General features: G+C 43.1%; 1 protein-coding gene across 1 annotated transcript in view; it reads right to left on the bottom strand.

Annotated features, from left to right (window-relative positions):
• Positions 1-26,225, bottom strand: part of MOCOS (molybdenum cofactor sulfurase) — a 148,021-nt gene that overhangs the window by 65,250 nt on the left and 56,546 nt on the right. The window contains exon 5 of the mRNA XM_063131242.1: positions 12,872-12,948. Coding sequence (XP_062987312.1) covers positions 12,872-12,948 — 77 coding nt within the window. The remainder of the gene's footprint in view (positions 1-12,871; positions 12,949-26,225) is intronic.

The following is a 26,225-nucleotide window of genomic DNA, read 5'->3' as shown; positions in this document are numbered from 1 at the left end:
TTCCTAATAAATCTACCGGTCTTCACCTAGGCCTCCGGCCTAGTTAAGACCTACATCTGATGAGGTGCCTGCCCCCTTCCCTGTTAGCCCCTGCTCCTTCAGCTGGGCACGTTACCAACCCTCTGGCTGTTGGAGAGGATCTCTGGTTTGGTCCTTCCAGGTGGAGTGAGCTGTACTTTGGAGTGAAACTCCGCCTTAATTTCATCTATTATCTACAAAGTGGGTTTTTTGAACCCTTATAATTTGTGAGTGATGAAAGAGTGTATTATTACCTGAACTGATAAGTAAGGACTTTAGTCTTTAAATCATACACACTGTGTAAAAAAATTTAAGCTCAAATATAACTATTACTGAGCTCTTTTCCAGGGCCAGCAGGAGACCGGCTTCACTTGCTCTTTAACACAGTGCTTCCCTTAATCATGTTCTCCACAAGGCATCACTTATTCCATCAAAGATTTCACATGAGGTAGCAAAAATAAATCAAACAGTTACCAAGTTTGACAGAGAGTTCCAGGAGGCTCACTAGGAGTATGGCTGGCTTTAAAAAAGCATTTTTATGTAGGGATGTACATGGATTTTGTTTCAGTTCGCCACCCCGAACACAAATAGGAGCGCATGTTCTCAGAAAACGTTAGCAAATTCCCAAACTTGTGTAAAGCAGTAGAGAAATGAGTACACACCACCCGGTGGGGGGGAGCAGGGAAAACATGCCCTAACATGAAGGAGCTCATTTGCATACAGTGTTGTGCATGCAACAGTCTCTTGCTGCAGAAGGAGGAGCTGAACTTTGACATGGTTAGTGTTGGAGGTGGTTCCTGGTTTGGGCCTGCTGAATCAGCTCTCTTTTGCAGCGCACCCCAGTTCCTGGTTTGGGCCTACTGAATCAGTTCTCTTTGCAGCGCACCCCAGTTCCTGATGCTGCTGAATCAGCTCTCTTTGCAGCGCACCCCAGTTCCTGGTTTGGGCCTACTGAATCAGTTCTCTTTGCAGCGCACCCCAGTTCCTGGTTTGGGCCTACTGAATCAGCTCTCTTTGCAGCGCACCCCAGTTCCTGGTTTGGGCCTACTGAATCAGTTCTCTTTGCAGCGCACCCCAGTTCCTGATGCTGCTGAATCAGCTCTCTTTTGCAGCGCACCCCAGTTCCTGGTTTGGGCCTACTGAATCAGTTCTCTTTGCAGCGCACCCCAGTTCCTGGTTTGGGCCTACTGAATCAGCTCTCTTTGCAGCGCACCCCAGTTCCTGGTTTGGGCCTACTGAATCAGTTCTCTTTGCAGCACACCCCAGTTCCTGATGCTGCTGAATCAGCTCTCTTTTGCAGCGCACCCCAGTTCCTGGTTTGGGCCTACTGAATCAGCTCTCTTTTGCAGCGCACCCCAGTTCCTGATGCTGCTGAATCAGCTCTCTTTGCAGCGCACCCCTGTTCCGGTTGCTGCCACCTACCATCCACCTTATTGCATGCCTGGAGGATCCCTATTCATTCACTGTCTCCTGGGCTTGTGAATAAGGCTAAAGGACACAGGCTTCCATCGGCCTACCTAGACCTTGGGAGGGAAATGTGTTAATCAAAAGGTTGTTTCCCATGTTCTATTTTTGCTGCTTGTTGTTAAACTGAATAAATACCAGTACTTATACCTCAGGTGTGTGGGTGAGGTTGCTACTCAGACATCTCTAAATTGGTGTCCCAGGTTTCCTGGGTGGGGGCTTGAGCCTGAGCTAACCTTAAGGGAAAAACAAACAACCCCTAGACATAGAACCCGGCCCTGGGTACCGACCCAAGGGTTACACTTGCATTCACAATTGGAAAATACGCACTTTAAAAATGCACACATTCATGCTTTAGTCACTTTCCCCACTCGAACAAACAACCACAAAAAACAGCTTGCAAACAAGAATAGGACCAAGCCGAACCAAGCTTTGAAGTCAAGTTTGGAGAATTTTGGCAATCTCAAACTGTAAAATGAGGCTTCAGAGGAGACTTAAATTGCTGAATTGGTTTCAAACCAGAATTGGGAATCTCAATCCAACTAATTGTCATGTGCCCCACATCTGCCTCATCTTTCCTCCTTTTTGCTCCCTGGGCCTTATATAATTGGTACTTTTCGTTACCGTTATTTTAAAGTGTCTACAGAAATTCTAAATGACAACCTTTAACTGGCACCTACAAATTTATTTCATATCCTAAACTTATTGTGTAGATGTGCACAGCGTTTTAAGTAGTAGTAAGGACAACTAAAGTAGGTTCCACAAAGCAACCAAGGGGAACAGTAAGGGCTGGAGAAGCAGCACTCTCCCCTGAAATATCCTGAGCCTATGAGACCTGAACCTCACTACATTTATTCTGCCTTTACATGCAACAGCTCTTCAAGCTTAATGTTACCATCCACTGGGAGGGGCACATCACACACACCCTTGATACATATACAATTAAAGAGACAAGATCTTTTTGGAATGCACTAATTCTAGGTCCCCAGTGTAGTGCCAGGCTCCCTGTACCACCTATGTTCTTATTTATTTATTTATTTATTTATTACATTTATATACCAGCCCATATCCGAAGCTCTCTGGGTGGTTTACAAAAGTTAAAACAATGAATATTAAAAACAGATATTCAAAATTTTAAACTACCAAAAGTATATTAAAAAAAAACAATATCCATTTAAAACAACTATTCTCGGGTCAGTTAAAAACTCAGCATATGCTGTTAAATGCAGTTAAATGCCTGGGAGAAGAGAAAAGTCTTGACCTGGTGCCTAAAAGATAACAATGTTGGCACCAGGCGAGCCTCCTCGGGGAGATCATTCCACAGTCGGGAGGCCACCACTGAGAAGGCCCTCTCCTTTGTTGCCATCCTCCAAGCTTCCCTCAGAATAGGCACTCGGAGGAGGACCCTAGATGTTGAGCACAGTAGGTTCATGTCGGGAGAGGCGTTCCATCAGGTATGGTAGTCCCAAGCTATGTAAGGCTTTATAGGTTAAAACCAGCACCTTGAATTGAGCTCAAAAAACGTATAGGCAGCCAATGCAAGCAGGCCAGAATCGGTCTTATATGTTTGAACCTTCTGGTTCCGGTTATAAATCTGGCCGCTGCATTTTGCACAAGCTGCAGTTTCCAAACCATCTTCAAAGGCAGCCCCAAATAGAGCACATTGCAGTAATCTAATTTGGAGGTTACCAGGGCATGAATGACTGAAGCTAGGTTATCCCTGTCCAGATAGGGGTGTAGCTGGGCCACCAACCGAAGTTGGTAGAAGGCACACCAGGCCACCTGAGCCTCAAGGGACAGAGATGGATCTAGGAGAACCCCCAAGCTACAAACCTGCTCCTTCGGGGGGAGTGCAACCCCATCCAGAACAAGTTTAGTTTTTAATTAAAAAAAAAAAATAGCTGTGAGGCAATCATTGCAAAGTGAAGTACCAGCTACAGCACCATCTTTATTTCCAAGATCGCCTTTCGGCACCACATGGGCCCCAGGGATATTCTTTAAAAATAAAAATGCCAAGCAGCTGCAGCCCAGTTCTTCATTTTGTAATGTGCTTAGCCAACCAGAAAATAGGAAAAGATAAGCTGGGGAGTGGTGGGGAGTGTCAGAGGTGAGGCTAGGCAGGTTAGTGGGGAAGTACTGGAAGTTAATTTGCCTGTAATGCGTGTATATGTGTATGTGCTTGTTAGCTTGTTGTTTAGTTTTGGTGTGGTATTGGCCTCTCTCTCTGTCTCTCTCTCTCTCTGTAGTTGTTTTCAGGGTTTTGTGTGTGATTGTGTGTGCATGTGGGTTTCCTAGAGATATTTGCGTTTGTGTGCTACACACCTGTATTGCTTGGGTAGTAGTGATTTTGGTGTGTGTGTGTCTTACCTGTGTATGTGTGAGCTCAAAACCTACTTTCACCTTGTACTGAGGTTCTTGGGCAAGTTACTTTTCTTTTACTCTCATCAGTTTGCCATCTAGGAAATAGGTATTTTCTGACTACCACACCCAATATGGAAGCCATTTAGTGAATGGGCAAGCCTCCATCCCCAGCAGCCATTTTGTGAAAGTGCTCATGACACATTCTCAAAATTCCGAACATACCCATCATCCCAAAACGTTGGAGACCAATTATTTATTCATCCATATTATGTCATGTATTATCAAGGCAAGTAAGTGTCTCAAGGTTCTGAGTGATGTCATCCTACTTGCAAGAAAAGTTACACTAGTGAAGGACGTGGAGATCCCCAGTTGTCTTTTGGGTGAGACTGGAGCCAGCTCCTTCTTGGCCACTTCCCGTTCCTTCACGCTTTTCAGATCTCTCAAATCTTCGCTGGACTGTGGACCGACTACCTGGCCAATAGCACCCCATCTGAAGAGGGCTGAAGGCCATTGGACTGGCAGGTCAATTTGACAAGCTTCACTGGTCACCTCAGTTGCTGATGTCCAGTTGGGGATAAATCTCTGGCCTGCCTCCCACTAGTAATATTGCTTGTTTGTCTTGTCCCACTCCAAAACTCCTCCTCAATTACAATGAGGATAGAGAATTCCCACTGGACCATTTATATAGCTCGCTACCCTCGGCCTGCCACCTCCTCCCCTGCCCCAATTGACCACAGCTGCAGTAAATGCCTAGCACTGGGCAAGCCAACATGTGTGGCCCACACCAGTGGCTTCAATTCTGGGCACTACCATTGGACATCCAAACCAGACCCATCGCCCAGCCAGGGTGAAGGGAGGTGGAGTAGCACCTCTTGCCAGATTGTCACAGTTAAGCTCACTAATTAGAAAGTAGAAAGGGCTTGTTCATTCCTAATGTTGCAAGCTGTTTCTAGATGTAATCTAGAAATTACATCGGTTTTGCTCAAGTTAAAAAAAGAAAAGACGTTTGATAGAAATCTTGCTTTCAAGAAATACTGATTTAAAACAAGAGATTTGAATGATCATATATTCATACTGTGATATCGTATAGCTACATATTTCAGTAAATCACATCCTGTGACAGCTCCAGCAAATCCTGCTATAATTCAGCCTCATGTGTTATGCTCATGAAGATGATATACACACTAATAACCGATAATTTAGCAGGTTTTCTAATTTAATTTGTGTTCAATGACTGTCCACAAGTTATTATAGTTTGTTCACTAAGGCAACCTTTTCAAAATACAACACAACTCGTATCCATGTGAACACATCACAGCATCACATGCTCAATCTTTGCTGAAATCCAAAAGCCATGCACGAGCTTGTGGCAACCACATAGATCTCTGCATTAACTTGTAACAGCAACTTCCTTTTTATAATTTTAAACATATGTTCATTTTGTTTTTGTTTTTAAACTGCAAGCTTCCCTGACAGCATTGACATCCTGAAGGTGTGGGATATAAATTTAACACTTGAAAGAAGTTTTTGCAAGTAACGTACTGGAAAACAGAAGGATGTGCTTTGCTAAACAATTAAAGCTGCCTTAGCATTTAGCGATATGCCTTCTACAAACTACTTTATAGAAGAATTAGTTAAAAATATCATTGCACTGAACTACACTCTGTTACCATCTGTAATGTTTTCTACAGAGACTGGTACATCAACCCCCACTTTCTATTAACTCCATCACAAACTATACCAACTGAGAAGATTTGCTTTCAAAAATAAAATGAATTTATTGAGGTCACCCCAGGATCTCCACCTCCTCTTCTTCAAAGTAAAGACAGAGGCATCACACCCCTTTCTATGGATTCCCTGACCTTGGATAGTTTGGATATTCTGTAGATCTCATCTGCTAGGTAAAATCAGCTCCAGGTAAGAGGTCCCCTGGGGGTGAGTAGGCATTCCAATATGGGGATGCCAGATCTACTGTTCCTCCCACCTGGCTGGCAGGTGTGAAGGAAAAGATCTGGGATGCTCGGCAACTTGAGGGGAGGTAGCGGCACTTCCTGCCTTTGGCCCTGTCATGTTACCTTTCTTCCTGGTGGAGCCTTCACTCCACTCTGGCTCTGTCAGTTTTGATTCCCACCCTCCTCCACTCTTTCTCCATCCATCTCAAACCCTGGCTTCTTCCTTCTGCTTCCTTGTACTTGGTGACTTCACAGCTTCCTGCTCACCTCTCTTGTCCTTCCACCTATTTCCATGTCTCCTCTCTGCCTCACCAGATGTTGCTTCCTCCATAACTACTGGCCAGAGTTTTAAACCTTTCTCTGGCTGTGCGAAGTCCTGTCCCCAACAGATGTGACTGGATGCTACTCCACCCAGCCCAGATGGCTGACAGGTTTTCTGGATGTGCCGCTCGCTATACTTGAGGCTCCCAGGACTTGTCGCCAGCTTTTGCTTGGTGTCTTGCCCATAGGAGGACCTCACTCAGACCCCTGTGTTGAGGTGAGACCAACCCACTTATAATTATTTTTTATAAATAAGTCCTCTCTCCAAGGATCTCAGGAAAGTTATGTATGTTTTCCTCACCACATTTTATCCTCATGACTCTATTGAGCTGTGTGAAGCTGAGAGATAGTAACTGGCCCAATGAGCTTCATGGATGAAGCTCAAAGTACACACAACGGTGATCAATTTATTTGTCCAAACCAGGATTTGCCCAAACCATGTATAAAGTGGTGGTGTGGAGCCAGGGTTTGGGGGGCTGGATTTAGAGCAAAGGGAACATGTGGAGGAGAAAAGTACTAAGCTCCCCCCCCGTGCCTTACTTTCTCGTTGTATCTCTCTCAACATCACTTTTTCTCCAACAGGGCTCCAATACTGAGAGTGAGCATGGCTTGGAGAAAGATGCCTGGAGAAACTACTCTAGGGAGGTGAGCGGCATATGTGGGAAGATAACAATTCCCCTTACCCACATAACTCTCTTGCTCTAAAACAAGGTTGGAGCCCAGATGTTGTTGTCTCCAACTCCCATCAGCCCTGGCCAGTGGTCAGGATTGATGGGTGTTATGGTCCAAAATAATCTGGAAGGCCACAGGTTCCCTACCCCTTCTCTAAAAGGAGAGGCCTTCCATGTCCCATTTTATATGGCATTCCACTGTCATGTGTAGCTTGACCCTGAGCAGAGATCTGACCTGGGTCTCCAGACTCCAAGTCTTAAACTCTACTCATAGTATCAGAATGCCTCTGTTCTATTATTATTATTACTATTATTTATTTATTTATTACCCACCTCTCCACTTAGATTGAGGCGGGGAACAACAGTAAATATAAAACACATTAAAAACTGATTAAAAACATAGCATACATGATTAGGAAGGAAAGGAACCTCTCGTGCAAGCACTGAGTCATTACTGACTCTTGGAGGGATGCCAGCTTTCGCTGACGTTTTCTTGGCAGGCCTTATAGCAGGGTGGTTTGCCGCTGCCTTCCCCGGCCATTATTACCTTTCCCCCAGCTAACTGGGTACTCATTTTACCAACCTCGGGAGGATGGAGGGCTGAGTCGACCTGAGCCAGCTGCCTGAAACCAGCTTCCACTGGGATCGAACTCAGGCCGTGGGGAGGGTTTCAGCTGCAGAAACTGCTGCTTTACCACTCTGCGCCACACGAGGCTCTACATGATTTCCTACATGATTAAAACATCCTAAAAACATAATAGGCACCACGATCACCAGCAGCAGCATTGAGAGGCAGCACCCATAGTCCCATCCTGCCCCTGTAAACTTGTCACATGATACCTATAGTTTCTCCAATTTATTTGTCTGGCTTGCTACTAGCTACTAACCAGTAAACTAAAGTTAGCTTCTAATTGACATATGCCTTCAGTAGAAATTATTAATTTTTTTTGCAAGTCTAAGATCTCAAACTGCATACATCATCTGGCAAAGCAACTTATTCCAATATATGCAGTAATTAGGAGAAGGTGTCAAACAGACTTTATGACATATTTCATAAGTTTGCGGCAGAGTAAAGCAGCAGCTGACTTAACCCCATGGTGACTTCAAAAGGATTTACTATATCTAGTGTTTATGATTAGCACCATTTAATCTGGAGCTGCTGAATAAGTGGTGTTTCACAAAATATGCAGATTTCCTCTTGCTTTAATATGGTCCCTCTGGAATTAGCATATCATTTCTGCACTGCAGAAGGATTGGATCAAGCCAGCTGAGAAACGATAGATTTTGCAAATGAAATAATCCTTGCTATGTTACTGTACCCATCACATGTGAAGAAAAAGTTTGAATGGGTATGCCCTAGAAAATGACTTTAACCAAATGATGCAAGACTACATTACATTGTTGAAATGTTCTATCTTAGCCTTGTGCTTCATAATGATCAGCAGTAAATTTTAAGTATGATTCTTCAAAATCATGGCAAATATAAGCAAAATGCTCTGTAACACCTTCCCCAATCTGGTACCCTACAGATGTGTTAGATTACATTTCCCATTACCCTAGCCAGGACAGTGGCTGTGGGTGACGGGAGTTGCCATACTATGTATTTGAAGGGCACACATCTTGAGGATGGGAAAGGCTGCTATATAAAATACTGGAGCATTTCACTTATAAACAGAATTGCTATATACTTTATATTTTAGCTGTTTAAAAATGGCACAAAACTTGGAAGTCAAAAGATCATAGGGCACTAGCTCCATATACATGTACTTCAAACTTTATATTGGTTAGAATGCTTCTTTAAACCCAAAAGCAAAAAGGTCATAATATTGTTTTTAACTCAAGGCAAAACGGTCTATGATCCTGCATCAGCACTGTCAAGGGGCTCAATTACCCTGAGGTGTAAACTGCCTCAGTTTACCATGGGATATGCTTTTCTAATATTTCTGCCTTTTCTATTTACTGCAACATGGCAAAACCTGGAACTATAACCAGATGGAAAGGAAAAGGAAAGGAACCTCTTGTGCAAGCATTGAGTCATTACTGACTCCTGGACATTTTCTTGGCAGGCCTTATAGCAGGGTGGTTTGCCATTGCCTTCCCCAGCCATTATTACCTTTCCTACAGCTAACTGGGTAGTCATTTTACCGACCTCGGGAGGATGGAAAGCTGAGTCAACCCGAGCCGGCTGCCTGAAACCAGCTTCTGCTGGGATCAAACTCAGGTCATGGGGAGAGTTTCGGCTGCAGTAACTGCTGCTTTACCACTCTACGCCACACGAGGCTCATAACTAGAAGGGGATGACATTATTAGATTGTGTAACAGTATTGCCAGAGAAGATGTGGGGACAGAGTTGGCATCTGGGCCTGCTGCAGGGCCGCCTAGTCCTTGGCTGCAAACTATAGATTGTGTAGTGAGTTCTGGGTGGAAGCTAGAAACATGTAAGTGGGTTGGATCCAGATTTAGTCATGCTTAGAGGAGATCAATTAACTAATAACTGGCTATTCCAAATTGGAGTAGAGGAATAGTAAGTTAGTCATGACTTACTTGTCCTATTGATTTCAATGGGTCTGCCATAAATATGACTAAGTCTGGATTAAACCACTACATGTAGTGCTCAGTAGGTCTTCATTATATTCTATTATGTAATTGCCCAGTAGTGTCCAGAAAATAAATCTGTTGCGTAGGCTCAATTAGCCGCCATCTATATTTGGATTCAAGATAGCGGGTTTGTGTTTTGGAGCTCAGACTCCATCTCAGACTTGTACTTAGCTTCTTAGGCAAGTTAATTTTTGTGTAATCTCATCAGTTTGTCTTCTGGGAAAAGAATGTTTTGTGACCTGCCATGTCCTCCAGGTCAGCAACTTTGTGCCTGGGCAAGCACCCCCATGGTAGCCATTTTGTGAGAACACCCATGACACTCACTCAAAATTCCAAATGTGCCCACCTAACTAAGAAGTTATACCATAATTAGGGATGCCAGAGAAATCTGCAATGGATTCAGCTGAGCGGATTTCTATGAATCTGACCCACAGATTCCACAGCAGACCAGCTTTTCTGAGTCACGTGGATTCTGCAGGTATGCAGACAGGTGTTTTATTTTGTGTGTGTGTGTGCATGTGCTAATGCACACTTGTGCAAGTGGAATGAAATTCTCATACATCCCTAAAAAAACCCAGTGTTATCAATGAGTGGACAATGGAATGTAAGAAGCCTGACAATTCATGAAACAGAAATGGGATGGATTTAACCAAATCTGTACATCCCTAGTCATAATCACTGTGTTAGTCTTTAAGGAGCCACAGGACTCTTTGCTGCTTTGTTGCAACAAGCTAATATGGCTACTTCTCAGGAAATAGATAGTATGCCTTGTGTTCTTGGAGCTGCTGGACAATCACTTACTGAATAGCCCTCTCACCCAAAAGTGAAAAATGAAGTCATGTTGTCAGATGGCAGAAAACCCACATCCAAGCTAGATTTTATTTCATTTTTAGTAGAGCCTAGTGACCACGGATTTGAACCTATTACAACAACTTGCACTGTCTGAAGAACGAAGATTTCCAGCCAGCAAATAACCCAGCCTCTCCCAGCTGGTCACCCTTATATTGCTAGGCATACATACCTTCTGGAACTGCAGACAAGACCAACAGGAAGCAACTGAAATAAATGACAGCTTTACTTGCCGCAAATTCAGACTGGCAGTTCTAAATTGAGCCAAACCAATGAGTTCCTCATGCTTACAACCATGTCCCAAAAGTTACTGGATCAACAGACACCAGAAAGGCCAGCCAGAACAGAAGAATTTCTTCAACATGCTTTCGATTTCTATTCCAAAGAAACTGCTAAGAATCCAGAGCAATACACCTGGGGTGCCTAAAATTAGATACCTGTTTTTCCTGGTTTTTAAAGATACCTAACACCTGCACCCTCTGTCTATAGGTCATTAATTTTGCTTGATATGTTAAAATCATTATCAAGGATTTTGTTATTTCCGCTTTTCACAGGATGGAATATTTCAGACCCAGTTTTAGTGGCCATGCAAATTAGCCTTTAGCTGCACATCAGGAAGCAATGAAGATATAGGGCAAGACTATAGGGTGTGGCCATGGGGGCTGCCATGATGACAACATGCACTGCAAAATTCACCACTACACCACTGCATGGGTATCACTGGGTATTATTGGCCATAATAGATACATAGAACCTCCATGTTGAGGGGTAGCATACCTTTGAATACCGGTTGCTGGCAGGAAAAAACAACTTGAGTGTTTTTGTCTACATGCCCTGCTTGAAGCACCTGGAAGGCTCTAGCAGGGCTCTTTTTTATGTCCTATCACAAAGACCAAGTTGTCACTACTGTTCAGCAGAATTTGTGGCCCTTTGTACCACAAAAGCTAAAGCAACGTTACAGCCTTGTGAAAGACATCAGTTTATATATAGCCCAAGTCACAATGTTTTGTCCACTTGAGGGCAGCAGCGCAGAGCTCTTCTGCAGGAAAATCAATACTATATTTTTTAAAAAAAAAAACTCATAATGAGATTAGTTTAGCTATTCTGGTTTAGGATGTGTTCTGATATATTTATTTATTGTTCTTATAGCACACCCTTCCTGACAGGAGCCCACCCACAATACTTAAGACCATGCAGTTTTACATATACCATTTTAAAAAAACCCAATTACATTCCACAAAATCATCATTAAAAAAATCAGAAACCACCACCATACCCTTTCTCAGCATCACTAAGCCTAGTAAAATAGAAATGTTTTAAGGGGATGCCAAATGGTAGCCGACATGGGGGACAACCAGATTTCTATTGGGAAGGAGTTCCATAAGCTAGAGGCAACCACAAGAAGGCCCTGTTCTGTGCCACCATCTCTGGGGCTTGATATGTTGATCAGTGACACCACCAAGGCCTCCCCAACAGACGTTGGAGCATCAGTTGGGATATATAAGGAGAGGTGTTCCTTTAACTACTTACGTAATGAAAGCCATGTAGTCCCCAGTATCACACCCAGATAGTATAAATCTGTTTGCTGCACGCTTCCCATCAATTGCTTAGACTACCAGCAAATCCTATAGAAGAAACTAATAACTGTAGTGCAACCTTATGACGAAGTCCCACTGAGTTCAATAACGCTTATTCTCAGTTAAGTGTAAGATTCCAGCCTTAAACTGTGACTCAAGCCTCCTCAAAAACATAGCATTCTTAATTGCTTATGAGACTACTATAGAGATCTTTAAATACTTTTAACATCTGAGATTGCAATACAGTTAGGAAATGGTGGGCCTTTCAAGCCCACTCTGTCACAGAAAGTACAGCTGCAGTCCTATTCATCAGGTATGTGATTCCCCATCCAGACTGCCAGCTTCTTTCCTAGACCATGCCTCCTCTCCACAAACAAAAGGTTTCATCTCCAGTCCTTGATCATCAGAAAAGACCTTCAGCCTGCTCAGATCTAACCCACCATAGATAAAATACTCTAACCCAATATAGGTAAAATAGCCCTTACTGTAGACTGTGGTTCCCAGGGTATCTTATTTGGGGGAAATAACCCACAGATGATATGCTAAGCCATCATGGGTTAAATAAACCACTGTAGTTTATTTAATCCCATCATGGGTTAATGTGTTGTCTGAACCCAATTGAAGTACTTCTGAATAAATATGCGTAGGAATAGGTTACATGTTTTAATATTACACACAGCAAGATGTGAGTGGAAAATGTTTTCCCTAATATTAAATACTAGTGAAAAAAAATAAGCCTGGTAAAATAAATACTCAACAGAAACAGAAAAACACCACCAGAAAGAACTTAACTGTGCAAGGATTGATGAAAAGTTGTCAGCTTGACTCTTCCAGCTGACTGGAGGACACTGATACAGTTGATATGAGTTTAAACTACTTCTCTTTTCTTTTTCTTAAAGCTTCACACATTTTAAAGCCTTGTTTAATAGAGACGCAGATACCCAAGATTGTAAATCAAGAGGTCTTATCCAGAAGATCAACAAACCCTGTTTATGAAAACACAGAATAACAATACTGTTGCTAATACTTAATGTCATGAGTCTTGGATGAGCAAACTGACCTGTGAGTCTTTCCAAGGAATCAAATCCATGCTTCAGTGCAATAATGTCAAGGAAAGAAATTGTCCCATCTTCAAACCTACGTGAAGTGAGAAAAGGAAGAATTTACACCACAATCAGCTTTTTGCTACTATTTGTACAAAAGCTAACAACATTTGAAAAAACATTAGCAAAAAATGATTAACGGTTTTGACCCAGCTACAATGACACAGTGTGTGGCTCCTAACAGCAGCCAAATAAGAAAAAGTAAAAGCAGGGGGGAGTAAGAAAAAAAGTAGTGTATTTTAGGAGCGTTTGTTGTGGTTAACTATAATGCCTCACCGATAAAAAGAGAGAGAGAGAGGAACTCTTGAGTAATACTCACATAGGGTCTGAAATGTAGCAACCCTCCCCAGCGGTGCTGCTGAGTGGACGTTTTCTCTCCAGTCTCTGAAGCCAACTGCCACACGTCACTTTCCTTTGTGCCATTTCAAACAACATCCATGGTTACCCCTGACAACACCTAGTTCAGAATGTTGGTTCAAAGGGCTCATCAGCCCCTCCTATTGGGCTTAGTTCCAGCTCCGTGACCTGATGAATTACTGCCTGTCAGTATAAACTGGTTACTCCAATGTCACTGGGGTGGCGAGTCCACTCCTGGTTTCAATCAGAACCAGTCAAAGCTCTAATGGAGCTTTCCAATGTGTGAAGTCTGAGTGATTATGACTGAAACCCGGAGTGGATTCTCTGCCTCAATGACATTGGATCCACCAGCCTCCACTGCTTCCTGTCTTACAGGTGTGAAGGGCTTTGGAGAACAGAAAGCCAGGGGAGTCTAACCATATCTGAAAAGGAGTGTCATTCAAATTCCAAAATCTTTTGAAGACAGTTTCAAAGATCCACGTTATCACAGACGCAACATGAGGGCCAGACTACCGGGCTTACAGATCTGAGCCCCCAAACAGTAATCACAGCAGCTGTCCACAATGCTTTTACAAAAAACTCAGAACAGAAGAGGCTGAGCACCCTGTGGAGTGAAGCCGCAGATGCCCTTGGCATCTTCATTTCTCCAGAGGGCCTTCCAAAGTGGGCCTGGAGGCAGTCTGGGGAATCCAGATGCTGGGCGCAGCTGCAGCTTTGCTTTGCTGTGCACCAGAACCCTTGTTTAGCTGGGGCAGGGAGATGGTGCTGCTGCACTGGTAAGGGATGGTGAGCATGCTGGGGCGGGGGGCGGCAAGTATGGGTTGGAGAGGGGAGCAGAAGCACTGTGGGAGTTGAAAAGAGGGAGAAGAGCAAGTGAGCAAGGGGGGTTCTGGGGAAAGTGAGAAATAAAGATACAAGGGGAAGGAGGAGGGAGAGTGAAAAGACAGCGAGAGTGAGCTCGTGAGGGGATGTTTGAACGAGCAAGGAGTGAAAGAGAAAACACCGGGGGGGGGAGCAAGGGGGAGAGAAACCAGGGAGGCTAGAGCACCCAGGAGTGTGAGCGCCCCCTCCTGGAGGGCATTTTGCCCAGGCCCGCACAACCATGACCACCCTGCTGACCAACCAAGGAGGAAGGTGGAGCCAAGAGGACAGCAAGGTAGAATGGATTAGAAGTGGCTGGGTAAAAGGACAAGTACTGAGGGCTTGGACACATGAAATCATTTGGAAACATAATAACCTTGCTGAGTATATGAAGCTAATGATAGTTTGTAAGCTGCCCTGGAATAGCATTGACCCGACAGCTGGCGTAAAAGCACTTTAAACAATAAAATAAACAGCACTCAACATGTATTGAGGTAGTAGAGCAGCCATAATTCAGCACCTGATTTGTTAATGTTTTTAACCATTTGGGAGATGTAGCCAAACATTTATGGGACCAATCAGGATATAACCAGAGCCAATTAGGGAACAGTGTCCATAACCAAGGAGGAAGATTCTTATCCAAACGTTTTTTGTTTGTTTTTTGTCTAAAAGTTGTGAAATACCTCAGAGGAAGAACTGGAACAGACAACAGGAATTTAACTTTTATATACATTGGGAAAATTCTACACAATGAAAAAACCCAACTTTACCATCATCTATATCAGCAGGTAAGGTACTCACATTGTTGAGTGCATTCACTTCCAGAGAGCTATATTGAAGATGAAAGTCATCATTTAAGCATATGTTTGATAGACAGCAATAGCAGAATAAAATAAAACAACACAGAATACTTCATAAATAAGGGGGAAAGAGAATCTCTCTAACTGGGGTCTACAACACAGTGTTACAGACGCACATACCAAAACACATGACCAGCATTTAAGCTTGAAAAAAGCCTCCCATTTGCTCCCATGGGAAGTTTTGTAAAGCCTAACTGCTGGACTGGATGTGGAAGGAAAGGAAAGGAACTTCTCGTGCAAGCACTTGAGTCATTGCTGACTCCTAGCGGGACACCTGCTTTCGCTGATGTTTTCTTGGCAGACTTTGTAGCAGGGTAGTTTGCCACTGCCTTCCCCAGTTGCAGTTACCTTTCCCCCAGCTAGCTGGGTACTCATTTTACCAACCTCAGAAGGATGGAAGGCTGAGTCAACCTGAGCCGGCTGCCTGAAACCAGCTTCCGCTGGGATCGAACTCAGGCCGTGGGGAGAGTTTCAGCTGTAGTAACTGCCACTTACCGCTCTGCGCCACACGAGGCTCTGGATGTGGAGTGGTAGTAATATTCATGGAGAGACTACAGCATGTGGGGAGTGAGGAGATAACCCTTCCCTCTCCAGTTGCAGTCTCCATGAAAACTGCCCCCTTGGGTCAAGAAGTCCAGTTTCCTTTTGAGATTTAGCTGCTGGTAAAAAGCTCCATTTGTCATGCACTCATTAAAACCACCTGTGTGCCTTATCATAAGGTTTTCTATTCTCCAGGCCTTAAAGATCAGACCTGAATTTCTGCCAAAATTAGATGGATTGATTTCAGCTGGATTGCATAAAAGCTTTTGACTACCCCACCCCTCTCCTGGAAGCCAAGCTATGGAAGATCTCCTCATACATCTTAAGTGCCTGGCAGGGGTGATAAAGCTAGGGGGAACTACTTATCTTCAGTCCAGTTTTTGTTTTGATGTCCAGACTTCATCTGCTAACTGGCCTTTGAGCCTGGGAACTTTTGCATCCTGTTCTATAGGAAGACCCTTTCTTAAGTAAAGTATAGGATAGCGTAGGTAGTATTTTATTGTATTCACCTGCAGCATTGCTTTAAAAAACTTCTCTATTGTTTAAAGGATTTCTCTGATGGCTTTGGGTTTTTTTATTTCCTCTGACATTGGCATACCTTTTTTACTCCCTTACTATTAATAAACTTCACTTCTGTTTCAAAATTTGTGTGTCCTTTATTTAGAGATGTAAAATTTCTGGAAATTTTGAAGCCATGGGGAAAAAAACACCTTTTTATGGTGTTTTTATTTGTGTTGTACCCCACCTCGATCCAGAGGGAGAGGCGGGTATCAAATAAATTTATTACTATTATTATTAAAATGGAATTTTTTGGAAAAATTGAAAAAATGCAATATTAGCATTTTTTGCAGATTGAAAGTCACTTGGTTACTTTAGGAAAATAAAATGTAATTATGTCTAAGTTGGTTTGGCATAAATTATTACATTTGGTATATTAAAAGTACAGTGTATTTTTTAATGTGTTTAATTTACTTTTTTACTTTTTTCATTTTGGGGGTAACAAATAGAGCTACAAGCTCCTGAACTGTAGGGAACACCTGAACTGTAATGAACCTCTTTGGTTTAGCCAGTTTATGAGAAGCAGGCAAAAATAATTTAAAAAACCCAGAAGAAACCATCAACATTAGTAACAAAAAATATATATGTATGTCTCCGCTAGTCCTCCACAGAGTCAAGCAGACAAAGCACTCATTCCTATAAAAAGAAATGAGAAAAAGGCAGGGAACAAGATTCAATGAATATGAAAGAAATTTAATCAGACTCATTTTGTGAGCTATACTGTTTCAGTCTCTGCTTCAATGGCAGTGCCCTCTAGAGGCAGAAATGCATCTTGCTCTTGCATTTGAGAGTTGTAGTCTTAGTTTGCAACCTAGGACTTGCTTGTCCTCAGTGCACAGAAATTGTAATAATCTGATACTATACACTGTTTTTAGAAATCATTTGGAGAAGTAAATATCTGAACACCTTTTCTTAAACATTTTATTCATCATGCTAAAATAAAACATTCCATAACCCATTTTTTCAGGGGGGAAAAAGACAGGTTGCCTACCTGTAACCGTAGTTCTCTGAGTGGTCATCTGTGCATTCACACATATATGGGCTCTGCGCCTGCGCTGAGCCAACCGTCGGAACTTCTAAAGCTGAGAACGTTGATTTAGGCAGGAACCCCTCCCCCACCATTGAGTGCGCATGCGCTGCGGGTTCCCGCCTATCTCCTCAGTTTCCGAGACCGAATTGCTGGTTCCAGAATCTAGGAGATAGTATCTCTATCGATGCCGAGGATAGTAGACACCGAAGAGGGGATGGTGGGGGGGTTGTGTGAATGCACAGATGACCACTCAGAGAACTACGGTTACAGGTAGGCAACCTGTCTTTCTCTTTCGTGGTCTCTGTGCATCACACATATATGGGAGATTAGCAAGCTGACTTACCGGAGGTGGGTCGGTGTCGGCTGTCGTTACTGAAGAATCGCTGATAAGACGGCTCTGCCGAAGTTAGAGTCACTCCTAGCTCTGGTATCCAGCCTATAGTGTGTTATAAATGTGGCTGGCTTTGACCAGGTCGCTGCCCTGCAGATCTCCGGGATGGAGACTCCTCTAGTAAAGGCTGTGGACGTTGACATTCCTCTAGTGGAGTGTGCCCTTATCAGCTGTGACAGTTGCAGGTGTTGAGATTCGTATGCTAACTGTATAGCTTAGACGACCCAGGAGGCAAATCTTTGAACTGATACTGGTAGTCCTTTCTTGGGACCTCCGTAACATACGAAAAGTTGCCTAGTCTTTCGGTACGGAGCTGTTCTATCCTTATAGAATGCAAGAGCTCGTTGAACGTCGAGGGTGTGTAGTGTCTTTTCTAATGGTGAAGCAGGCAATGGAAAGAAAGTTGGCAAGACTATATCTTGATTAATGTGGAATTCAGATATTACCTTAGGCCGGAACGACGGGTCTGTACGGAGGACTACCTTGTCGTTGTGGAATGTGAGGAAAGGTGGATCGATGCGGAGGGCTGTAAGTTCACTGGCCCTCCGTGCGGTTGTGATCGCAATTAAGAAGGCCACCTTCAGAGTGAGAAGCCTTAAGTCCACTGTTGCTAAAGGTTCAAATGGAACATCGAGAAGGGCTTTTAAAACTACTGATAGGCTCCATTGTGGAGTGAAAACTTTTAACGGTGGAGCTAGGTTGTTAACTCCTTTTAAAAACTGTCGGACCCATGGGTGTGAGAAGGCTGAGTATCCATTGATTGTGGATCGGTTAGCGGAGATTGCAGCCAGACAGACTTTTAACGATGTTAGGCGCAGACCCTTCTGGAAAAGCATATTCAAGAAGGTGAGTATTCCATGAATAGAATTTTCGTGTGGGTCTATGTGATTCTCGGCGGTGAATCTGAGGAAACTGTTCCATTTGGCTGTATAAGCCTTTCGGGTGGACGGTTTCCTGGCTGCTTCTATGATTGACTTTATCTCTTGTGGTAGTTGTCGATCTAGTGCTGGATGTTCCACGCCGTTAGTTTTAGAGATTGGAGGTCTGGATGGCGTGTTTTCCCTTGGTGTCGGGTTAGGAGCGGCATTGACACCGGAAGGTGGAAGAACTGCTTGTTCGATAAGTTGAGGAGAGGGGCAAACCAGGCTTGCCTGGGCCACCACGGTGTTATCAATATTCCCTTGGCTTTGTCGACAGTTATCTTGTGGAGAGTGCGAGTTATCAAGGGAATTGGGGGAAACGCATAGAACGGGAGTTTGCCCCATTTGATTTGGAATGCATCCCCTTTTGAGTTGTTCCCCACACCTCCTCTGGAGCAGTAGGTCAGTAGGACTGAGTTGTGTTGGGTAGCAAACAGGTCTATTTCTGGTTGTCCCCATCTTTGAAAAAGTTGGATCAGGACGGACTGGTCCATCTCCCATTCGTGGGATGTTGGTATCTTTCTGCTTAGTACATCGGCCAGGATGTTTTCTTGTCCCAGTATGTGTATAGCTGTTATCGAGATGTTTTGTGGGATGCACCATTCGAGAATCTGCAGAGTCTTGTGGATTAGGGATGACGAGTGTGTTCCTCCCTCCTTGTTCAGGTGCCATAGAACTGACATGTTGTCTGTCAAAAGCTGTATGTGGTGACCTGTTAGAAGGTCTTGAAAAGTGAGAAGCGCTTTTTGGACTGCGATCATCTCTAGTAAGTTTATGTGCATCCTGCGTTCTGAGGTGGTCCATTTGCCCTGTGTTTGGAGATGTGCACAATGAGCGCCCCATCCGAGTGTCGACGCGTCGGTTGTCAGGGTGTAGGACGGGGAGGTCTGTGCAAAGGGCATGCCACGATCGAGATTGTCTCTGTTTTGCCACCATAGGAGAGATACCCTTATTTTTTGTGGGATGTAGACGTGGAGGTTTCTGGCGTCTACAAGGTTTGGAAAGGACTTGATGAACCAGTGTTGAAAGGTTCTCATATGCAGTCTTGCCCACCGAACCACTGACACAGTTGCTGCCATATGCCCTAATAGGCGTTGAATGTGGAAGGCAGTTGTCTGGTTGGGTTTGGATAGTCGGTGTGCTAGGGTTATTATCTTGTCTATTCTGTCGCTGGGCAGGTAAGCTTTGGCGGTCTTGGAGTCGATGACTGCGCCAATGAATTTTATCTTCTGCGTTGGAGTGAGTTGTGATTTCTCGAGGTTGATGTAAAAACCGAGTGTCGTCACTGTTTGAATTACTTCCTTTATTGCGTCTTGGAGCGCTGAGTAGGTATGGGCTGTTATTAACCAATCGTCCAGGTAAGGGTAGATTTCTATACCCTTCTTCCTTAGAAAAGCGCAGACGACGGCGACACATTTTGTAAAAACTCTCGGAGCTGTTGCCAAGCCGAATGGGAGAACTTGAAATTGGAACATTTGTGTTCCGACTAGGAATCTCAGGAAGCGTCGGTGCGTTGGGTGAATTGTTATATGAAAATACGCATCCTTTAAGTCTATTGAAGCGAACCACATGTGTTGGCGTAGTAGTGGGAGGATGGTAGAAAGGGTGGTCATATGGAATTTCCTGATTTTGATTGTGCGGTTGAGATTTCTTAGATCTAGAATGGGGCGAAGACCTCCGTCTGCCTTTGGTACCATAAAGTATCTTGATAGGAAACTGTTCTTCACGTCTGGATAGACCTCTGTGATTGCTTTCTTTTGCAGGAGGGTGGCAATTTCCTTTGCAAGAAGTTGAGATGGTCTTGTCACTCTTACGGTACGGACGTGAGGGAGTGTCTCGAATTCTATTTTGTACCTTTCCCGGATGATCTTGAGGACCCAGGCATCTGATGTTATATTTTCCCATTCGGTGGCAAAGGGTTGGAGTCGATGGTTGAAGTCGTAGGAGGAGTTGGTTGGAGCAGTATGATATTCTGAGTCAAAGCCTCCGTTGTGAGGCAGTATCCGGTTTCCCGCGAGATTGTTTGAAGCGAGGGTATTGTTGCTTCTTTTGGTGGTGTTGCTGAGTTGTACGGTGGAAACAATCAGAATATTGTTTATTTTGTGGGAAGGATCTGTTCCAGTATCTGGTCTTGAAAGGTTGGGGCTGAAACTGTGTCATGCCCATCTTTTTTGCAGTTTGCTTGGCCTTTTGTATGGAGTCCATTGTGTCGTCTGTATTTGCGTTGAACAGTCCTTCACCGTCAAACGGCAGGTCCTCGATGCAAGATCTTGCCTCGGGTGTTATCGAGGCTGAGCGCAACCAAGCGTGTCAGCGTAAAGCGACTGCTGCGACCATGGCCTTTGCGTCGCAGTCGACTTGGTGCCTGGTCGTGCTTATTTGCAGTTTCGACAGACGGATGGCCTCATCTTGAAGGACGTGGGCTAATTCTCTTTTTTCCTCTGGGAGGTAGTCACATAGGGAAGCGATTTTTTCCCAAAGAAAAAGTTGGTAACGAGACATGGTCGCTTGATAGTTAGCAACCTTGAATCCTAATGCCGCTGAGGAATAGATCCTCCGACCCATTAAGTCCAAGCGCCTGCCTTCCTTGTCTGATGGGGAGGCATGGGCTCTCTGGGATTTGCCCTGTGACGATTCCACAATAATGGAGTTGGGTTTTGGATGGGTAAAAAGAAACCCTACATCCTTGTCTTGCACTTTATAAAGGGATTCTAGTTTTTTTGATGTGGGGGCCATAGTAGCCGGTGATTTCCAGGATAATTTGGCTGTCTGTAGTAGCGTAGGTTGGAATGGGATCGAAACTGGAGCTGTTGCTTCAGTATAGACCGCATCAAAAACTGGATCCTCGATTCTCTCCACAGGTTGATGAGTCTGGATCCCTAAGGATTGTGCCATTCTTAGGATCTGGTCATTGAAGTGAAAGGTGTCCTGAGACGGAGACGAACCTTCTGGAGTTTCTACTGCTTTTGCGGGAGACGGGATCGAAGGTCGTGGTGATGACATCGATGTGGCATCAGAGAGGTAATCGTCGTCTGACCCCGAATCTGAGTGATGGTTGTTCGGGCGAGATGTCGGTGGCGGCGGCAGTGGGCGGTCATCGAATGACGGCGCCACTGAAGCAATGGCCGTTGGTCTGGTAGTAAGTGAGACACCGCGGGGTGGAACCGGTGGTGGTTGATCTTGAGGTCTCGAGATAGTAGCTGCAGCACCGGGGGTAGATGGCTTGGGACCAGAGTTTTATAAAAGATTTAAAACATTAATAGTGCCAAAGTTGTTGAAATTATATAACGCAATAATGGAAGGGGAGAAGATTCCAGAGTCATGGGAGCATTCCATAATAATTTTAATCCCGAAACCGGATAAGGATTTGACTCTCCCTGATTCATATAGACCAATTTCGTTAATAAATCAAGATGCTAAAATTTTTTCAACTATTTTGGCCAAAAGATTAAATAAATTTATAGCAAATTACGTAGGGGAAGACCAATGTGGTTTTATAGCAGGCAGACAGATGCATACATTAATAGGGAGAGTTTTAAATGCAATACAGGGGATAAAAAAGTCAAAGAATAAGGCGGGTATTTTAGCGCTAGATATTTTTAAGGCTTTTGACTGTGTGAGTTGGCAAACGTTAAAGTTGGTTTTAATCAAAATGGGATTTGGTAACAAATTCAGAGCAATAATAGAGCAGTTATACTCTAAAAACACAGCTGTAGTGGTAGTAAATGATGGAATAACGGATAAGATACGACTAGCCAGAGGGACAAGACAAGGATGCCCACTCTCGCCAGTCCTGTTTGTATTGGTGATGGAATTGTTGGCAAATGCAATAAGAGAAGATGGGGAGATAGAGGGGATAGGTAGTAGAAAGAAAATTAAGTTGAATATGTTTGCAGATGATACATTGATGACTATTAGAGATCCGATAAGCAAAATGGAAAGAATTAGACAGCAGTTAAAAGAATTTGAAGAAGTTACGGGGTTAAGAATAAATTGGGCAAAATCCGAGTTGATGTTATTTAATTACACTAAAAAGGAAGAGAAGGAATGGGAAGGGAAGGCTTCAGTTTTGAATAGTAAAGAAAAAATTAAATATTTGGGTATTAAGATTACTAAAAATTTAGAAGATTTGGAAAGTGAAAATTTAAATGGATTGAAAAAAGAGGTAATAGAAAAGCTAAAGAAGTATAAGAAACTGAATCTTTCTTGGTTTGGAAGAATAGCTTTAATAAAGATGAAAATTTTGCCTAAGATCAATTTTATTTTCAGGATGTTACCAATAAGAATTTCAGATTTAGAGTTAAAAAGTTGGCAGAATCTTATAAATAATTACTGCAATGCGGAGAAGAAAGCAAGAATTAACAAATGTAAATGGTATATAAATCAAAAGAAGGGTGGATTGGGTCTCCCGAACCTTGAGTACTATTATATAGCAAACAGGTTAAAACACATTGCTGAAGCAATTTTAGGGGTAGGGGACTTAGAATGGATGGAAGAAAATACATTAGATAATATTGAGCTAAATTTGCAGAATGTATTTTTTAAGGAAAAAGGGAAGGGTAATTGGCTTAACGAAATAGATAATTACTTTTTGAAGTTCCATTGGGAACTTTGGAATAAATATAAAAAGGAATTGCTTTCAATTAATTCCCCTTTAACACCAGTGATAATGCTAAAGAAATTTCCTGAAAATTTAAAGAATAGATTAGGTAAAGTTTTAAAGGAGAAAAATAAAATGAGATTAAGTGAATGGTTAAAGGGGATGAATACAAGAGAGAGGTTGGAAGATGTTTTAAAAGATTTGAAATTATCATGGTTAAACTATGGGCAATTGGAACAATGGACTAAAAATTGGGTAAAAGAAAATAGAGAGTGTGGAGAGAAGACGAAATTTGAGGAATTAATTGAAAAAAAGGAATTGATAAGGGACAAAATATAGGGATAAAAGGGTTAATGAGTCAACTATATAATGTATTAACTGAGAAAGGAGTGAGGGATAGTAGTGGGAAAGTGGTTTGGGAGACTGATTTGAAGATACAGATAGGACAGCAGAGATGGGAGGGATTATGGAGACAGAGAGTGTTGAGAAATATGTCAGTAAGAATAAAGGAGAATTACTACAAACTGGTATGGAGGTGGTATTTAACTCCGGTCAGATTAAATAAGATTAATAATCAGCTTTCAGCAGATTGTTGGAGGGGATGTGGTGAAAAAGGAACGTATTTACATATGTGGTGGGACTGTAAACATGTGCAAAAGTTGTGGAAGATGGTTTTTTATGAGATTGAGCAGATAGTGGGATTTAAAGTAGAAGTCACACCAAGGATTGCACTACTTTCACCGCAAGAAGAACTTAAATGTAATAAAGAAACGAAAGAGTTAATAACGAATCTGTTGACGGCTGTGAGGCTGATTGTAGCCAGGAACTGGAAGATGCAAGGAGACTATTGTATTGAAGAATGGTATAAAGAAGTGTGGGACATTGCTATAAATGATAAATTGACATGTAATATTAAAATGAAAAAAGGTATAGCAAAAACAAATGAATTTTGAGGGTATATGGAAAAAGTTCCTGGAGTTTGTATTTTCTAAAGGAAGTGGGAAACCACCAACAGAAGAAACTATGAGTTTTTGGAAACAGGAATGAGATCCCGAGGGGGGGGGAGCACTGTTATGTTTAGTATAAATATGTTTAATAGGCAAAATTTGAATATTTGATATTAAGGTAATTTTATGTTTATGTAACAAGTGTTTTTATTTGATGTTTTGTTGTTGTTATATGTTGTTTAATAATAAAAAAAAAAGAGATAGTAGCTGCAGCATATCGATGTGGAGTCGAGAAACCTGATCAGCCTGCTCTTGATGGTTGTGAGTCTTGGTCGAAGTCCCGAAGGCCTTGTTGATTTGACGGTATCGACCATGCCGAAGAGCGTATCCAACTCCTATCCCTTATGGGGGATCTGTGCTCTGACTCATATGAACTATGTCTAGGCGTGTTGGACGCTATCGACAGGTTAGAGCCACAGCCTCGCTGTCTGGGCGATGGCTGCTGTGGTAGATCTATGACAATTATTGGGCCAGGAGGCGACGAATCTTGAATCTCTCCTTCTGAGAGTGATGCTGCGTTTTGTCGACTCTCTCTCGATATATGTGGTCGGTCGCCGTGGTTAGATGAGCGATGGCTATGAGTTGGAGTTGGTTCCTTCTGATACCGAGGAATGCTGTCCTCTCGAGTTGTTTGCATTTTCCCATGATCAGCCCCTGACATCGAGCGTGTCGGTGTCGAAGGAGGTGGAGGCGGGCACGGTAGCGAGGCAGAAGGCGTTGGGGATGTGTGATCGACCCCCGATCTTTTCACCTTTTTTACTTCATGTTTAGAAGTATCTGATTTCCTCTTTTTTGATGCTTAGCCTTCGGCTTCTTGTGCAGTTTTTCTGCATTCGTTGGCCGAGGAGCCGGTATCTCCTGTTCCCGTGAGGGCGTGCCCATTGAGCGTTCTGTCGACATGGGTCTCGGCTGGTCGACTGCAAGTAGCGCATTTTTCCAAAGGACTGCTTTAAGGCGGTCAGACCAATTTTTTCGAGTCTGCTTAGAGAAACTCATGCAATGGGCACAGGAATCAACTATATGCGCCTCGCCCAGGCATAGGAGGCAGAGTGAATGTCCGTCTGCTGGTGGAAGTTTACTGCGGCACTTTACGCACTTCCTAAAGGCAGCTCTTAATGCCATACGCTACTATAGAAAGTACAGTAAAGGTTCTAAGAGAGAGGCAGGAGAAAAGAATTTTTTTATATATATATAATAATAATCCTTTTTCTTTTCTTTTTTTAGGAAGAGTAAGAAGAAGTAAAAGAAAAGAAGGAGAAGGAGAAGAAGAATATAACAAATGTTCTCGAAGAGGATAAACTAGGTGAGTAGAAGAGCGAAGTTCGGAACATGTTGCCAGCAAGGCGGTCGAAGAAAAACTGAGGAGATAGGCGGGAACCCGCAGCGCATGCGCACTCGATGGTGGGGGAGGGGTTCCCGCCTAAATCAACGTTCTCAGCTTTAGAAGTTCTGACGGTTGGCTCAGCGCAGGCGCAGAGCCCATATATGTGTGATGCACAGAGACCACGAAAGAGAACAAGGAAAAAACACGTTCCCCCCCCAAAAAAAAATTGGGTTTTTTTCCTGGGCCTTCACATCACTACCTTCATTCCACTTAAGCCTCAGTACTGAATTCAGAGCCTTCAGCTTTTGTCTTGCTGTTTAGAAAATGGTCTTGGTGTGTCAGCTAGGACCCTTATTTCTGTGTCCCAAGTGTGTCCTAAAAGGTCTGAATATCCCCTGGCTCAGATTGGGTTTGGATGTTAAGGGGTGGTGGCAATCTACCAGGTGATTTATTTGCCCACTATCCACATTGTAGAGAGCTGGATGTTTGGGGTTAACCCCTATTAACCTCCTTTACTCCTTTTCTTCACAACTTGTAAAGCTATTTATTATTATTATTATTTATTTATTTATTTATATAGCACCATCAATGTACATGGTGCTGTACAGATAACACAGTAAATAGCAAGACCCTGCCGCATAGGCTTACAATCTAATAAATATTCTAATCTAATATTTACATGCAGGGAGGGGTGATTTGTAATGTACAGGGATGGAAAGCAAGAGATACCTCTTCCATTCCCAGCTGCAATCTCCACAAAGATGTCCTGCCCGGAGTGACTGGCCATGGTCCAGCTTAGAAGGTCCTACAGTTGGGAATCTTTAACTTCACAGCTAAATTTGAGCAAACACATTTCCCACTAA

This window comes from Elgaria multicarinata, chromosome 1, assembly GCF_023053635.1.
Source record: "Elgaria multicarinata webbii isolate HBS135686 ecotype San Diego chromosome 1, rElgMul1.1.pri, whole genome shotgun sequence".
Taxonomy (NCBI): Eukaryota; Metazoa; Chordata; class Lepidosauria; order Squamata; family Anguidae; genus Elgaria; species Elgaria multicarinata.
The sequence above is the reverse complement of the archived record's forward strand: the minus strand, read 5'-3'. Positions and strand labels throughout refer to the sequence as shown.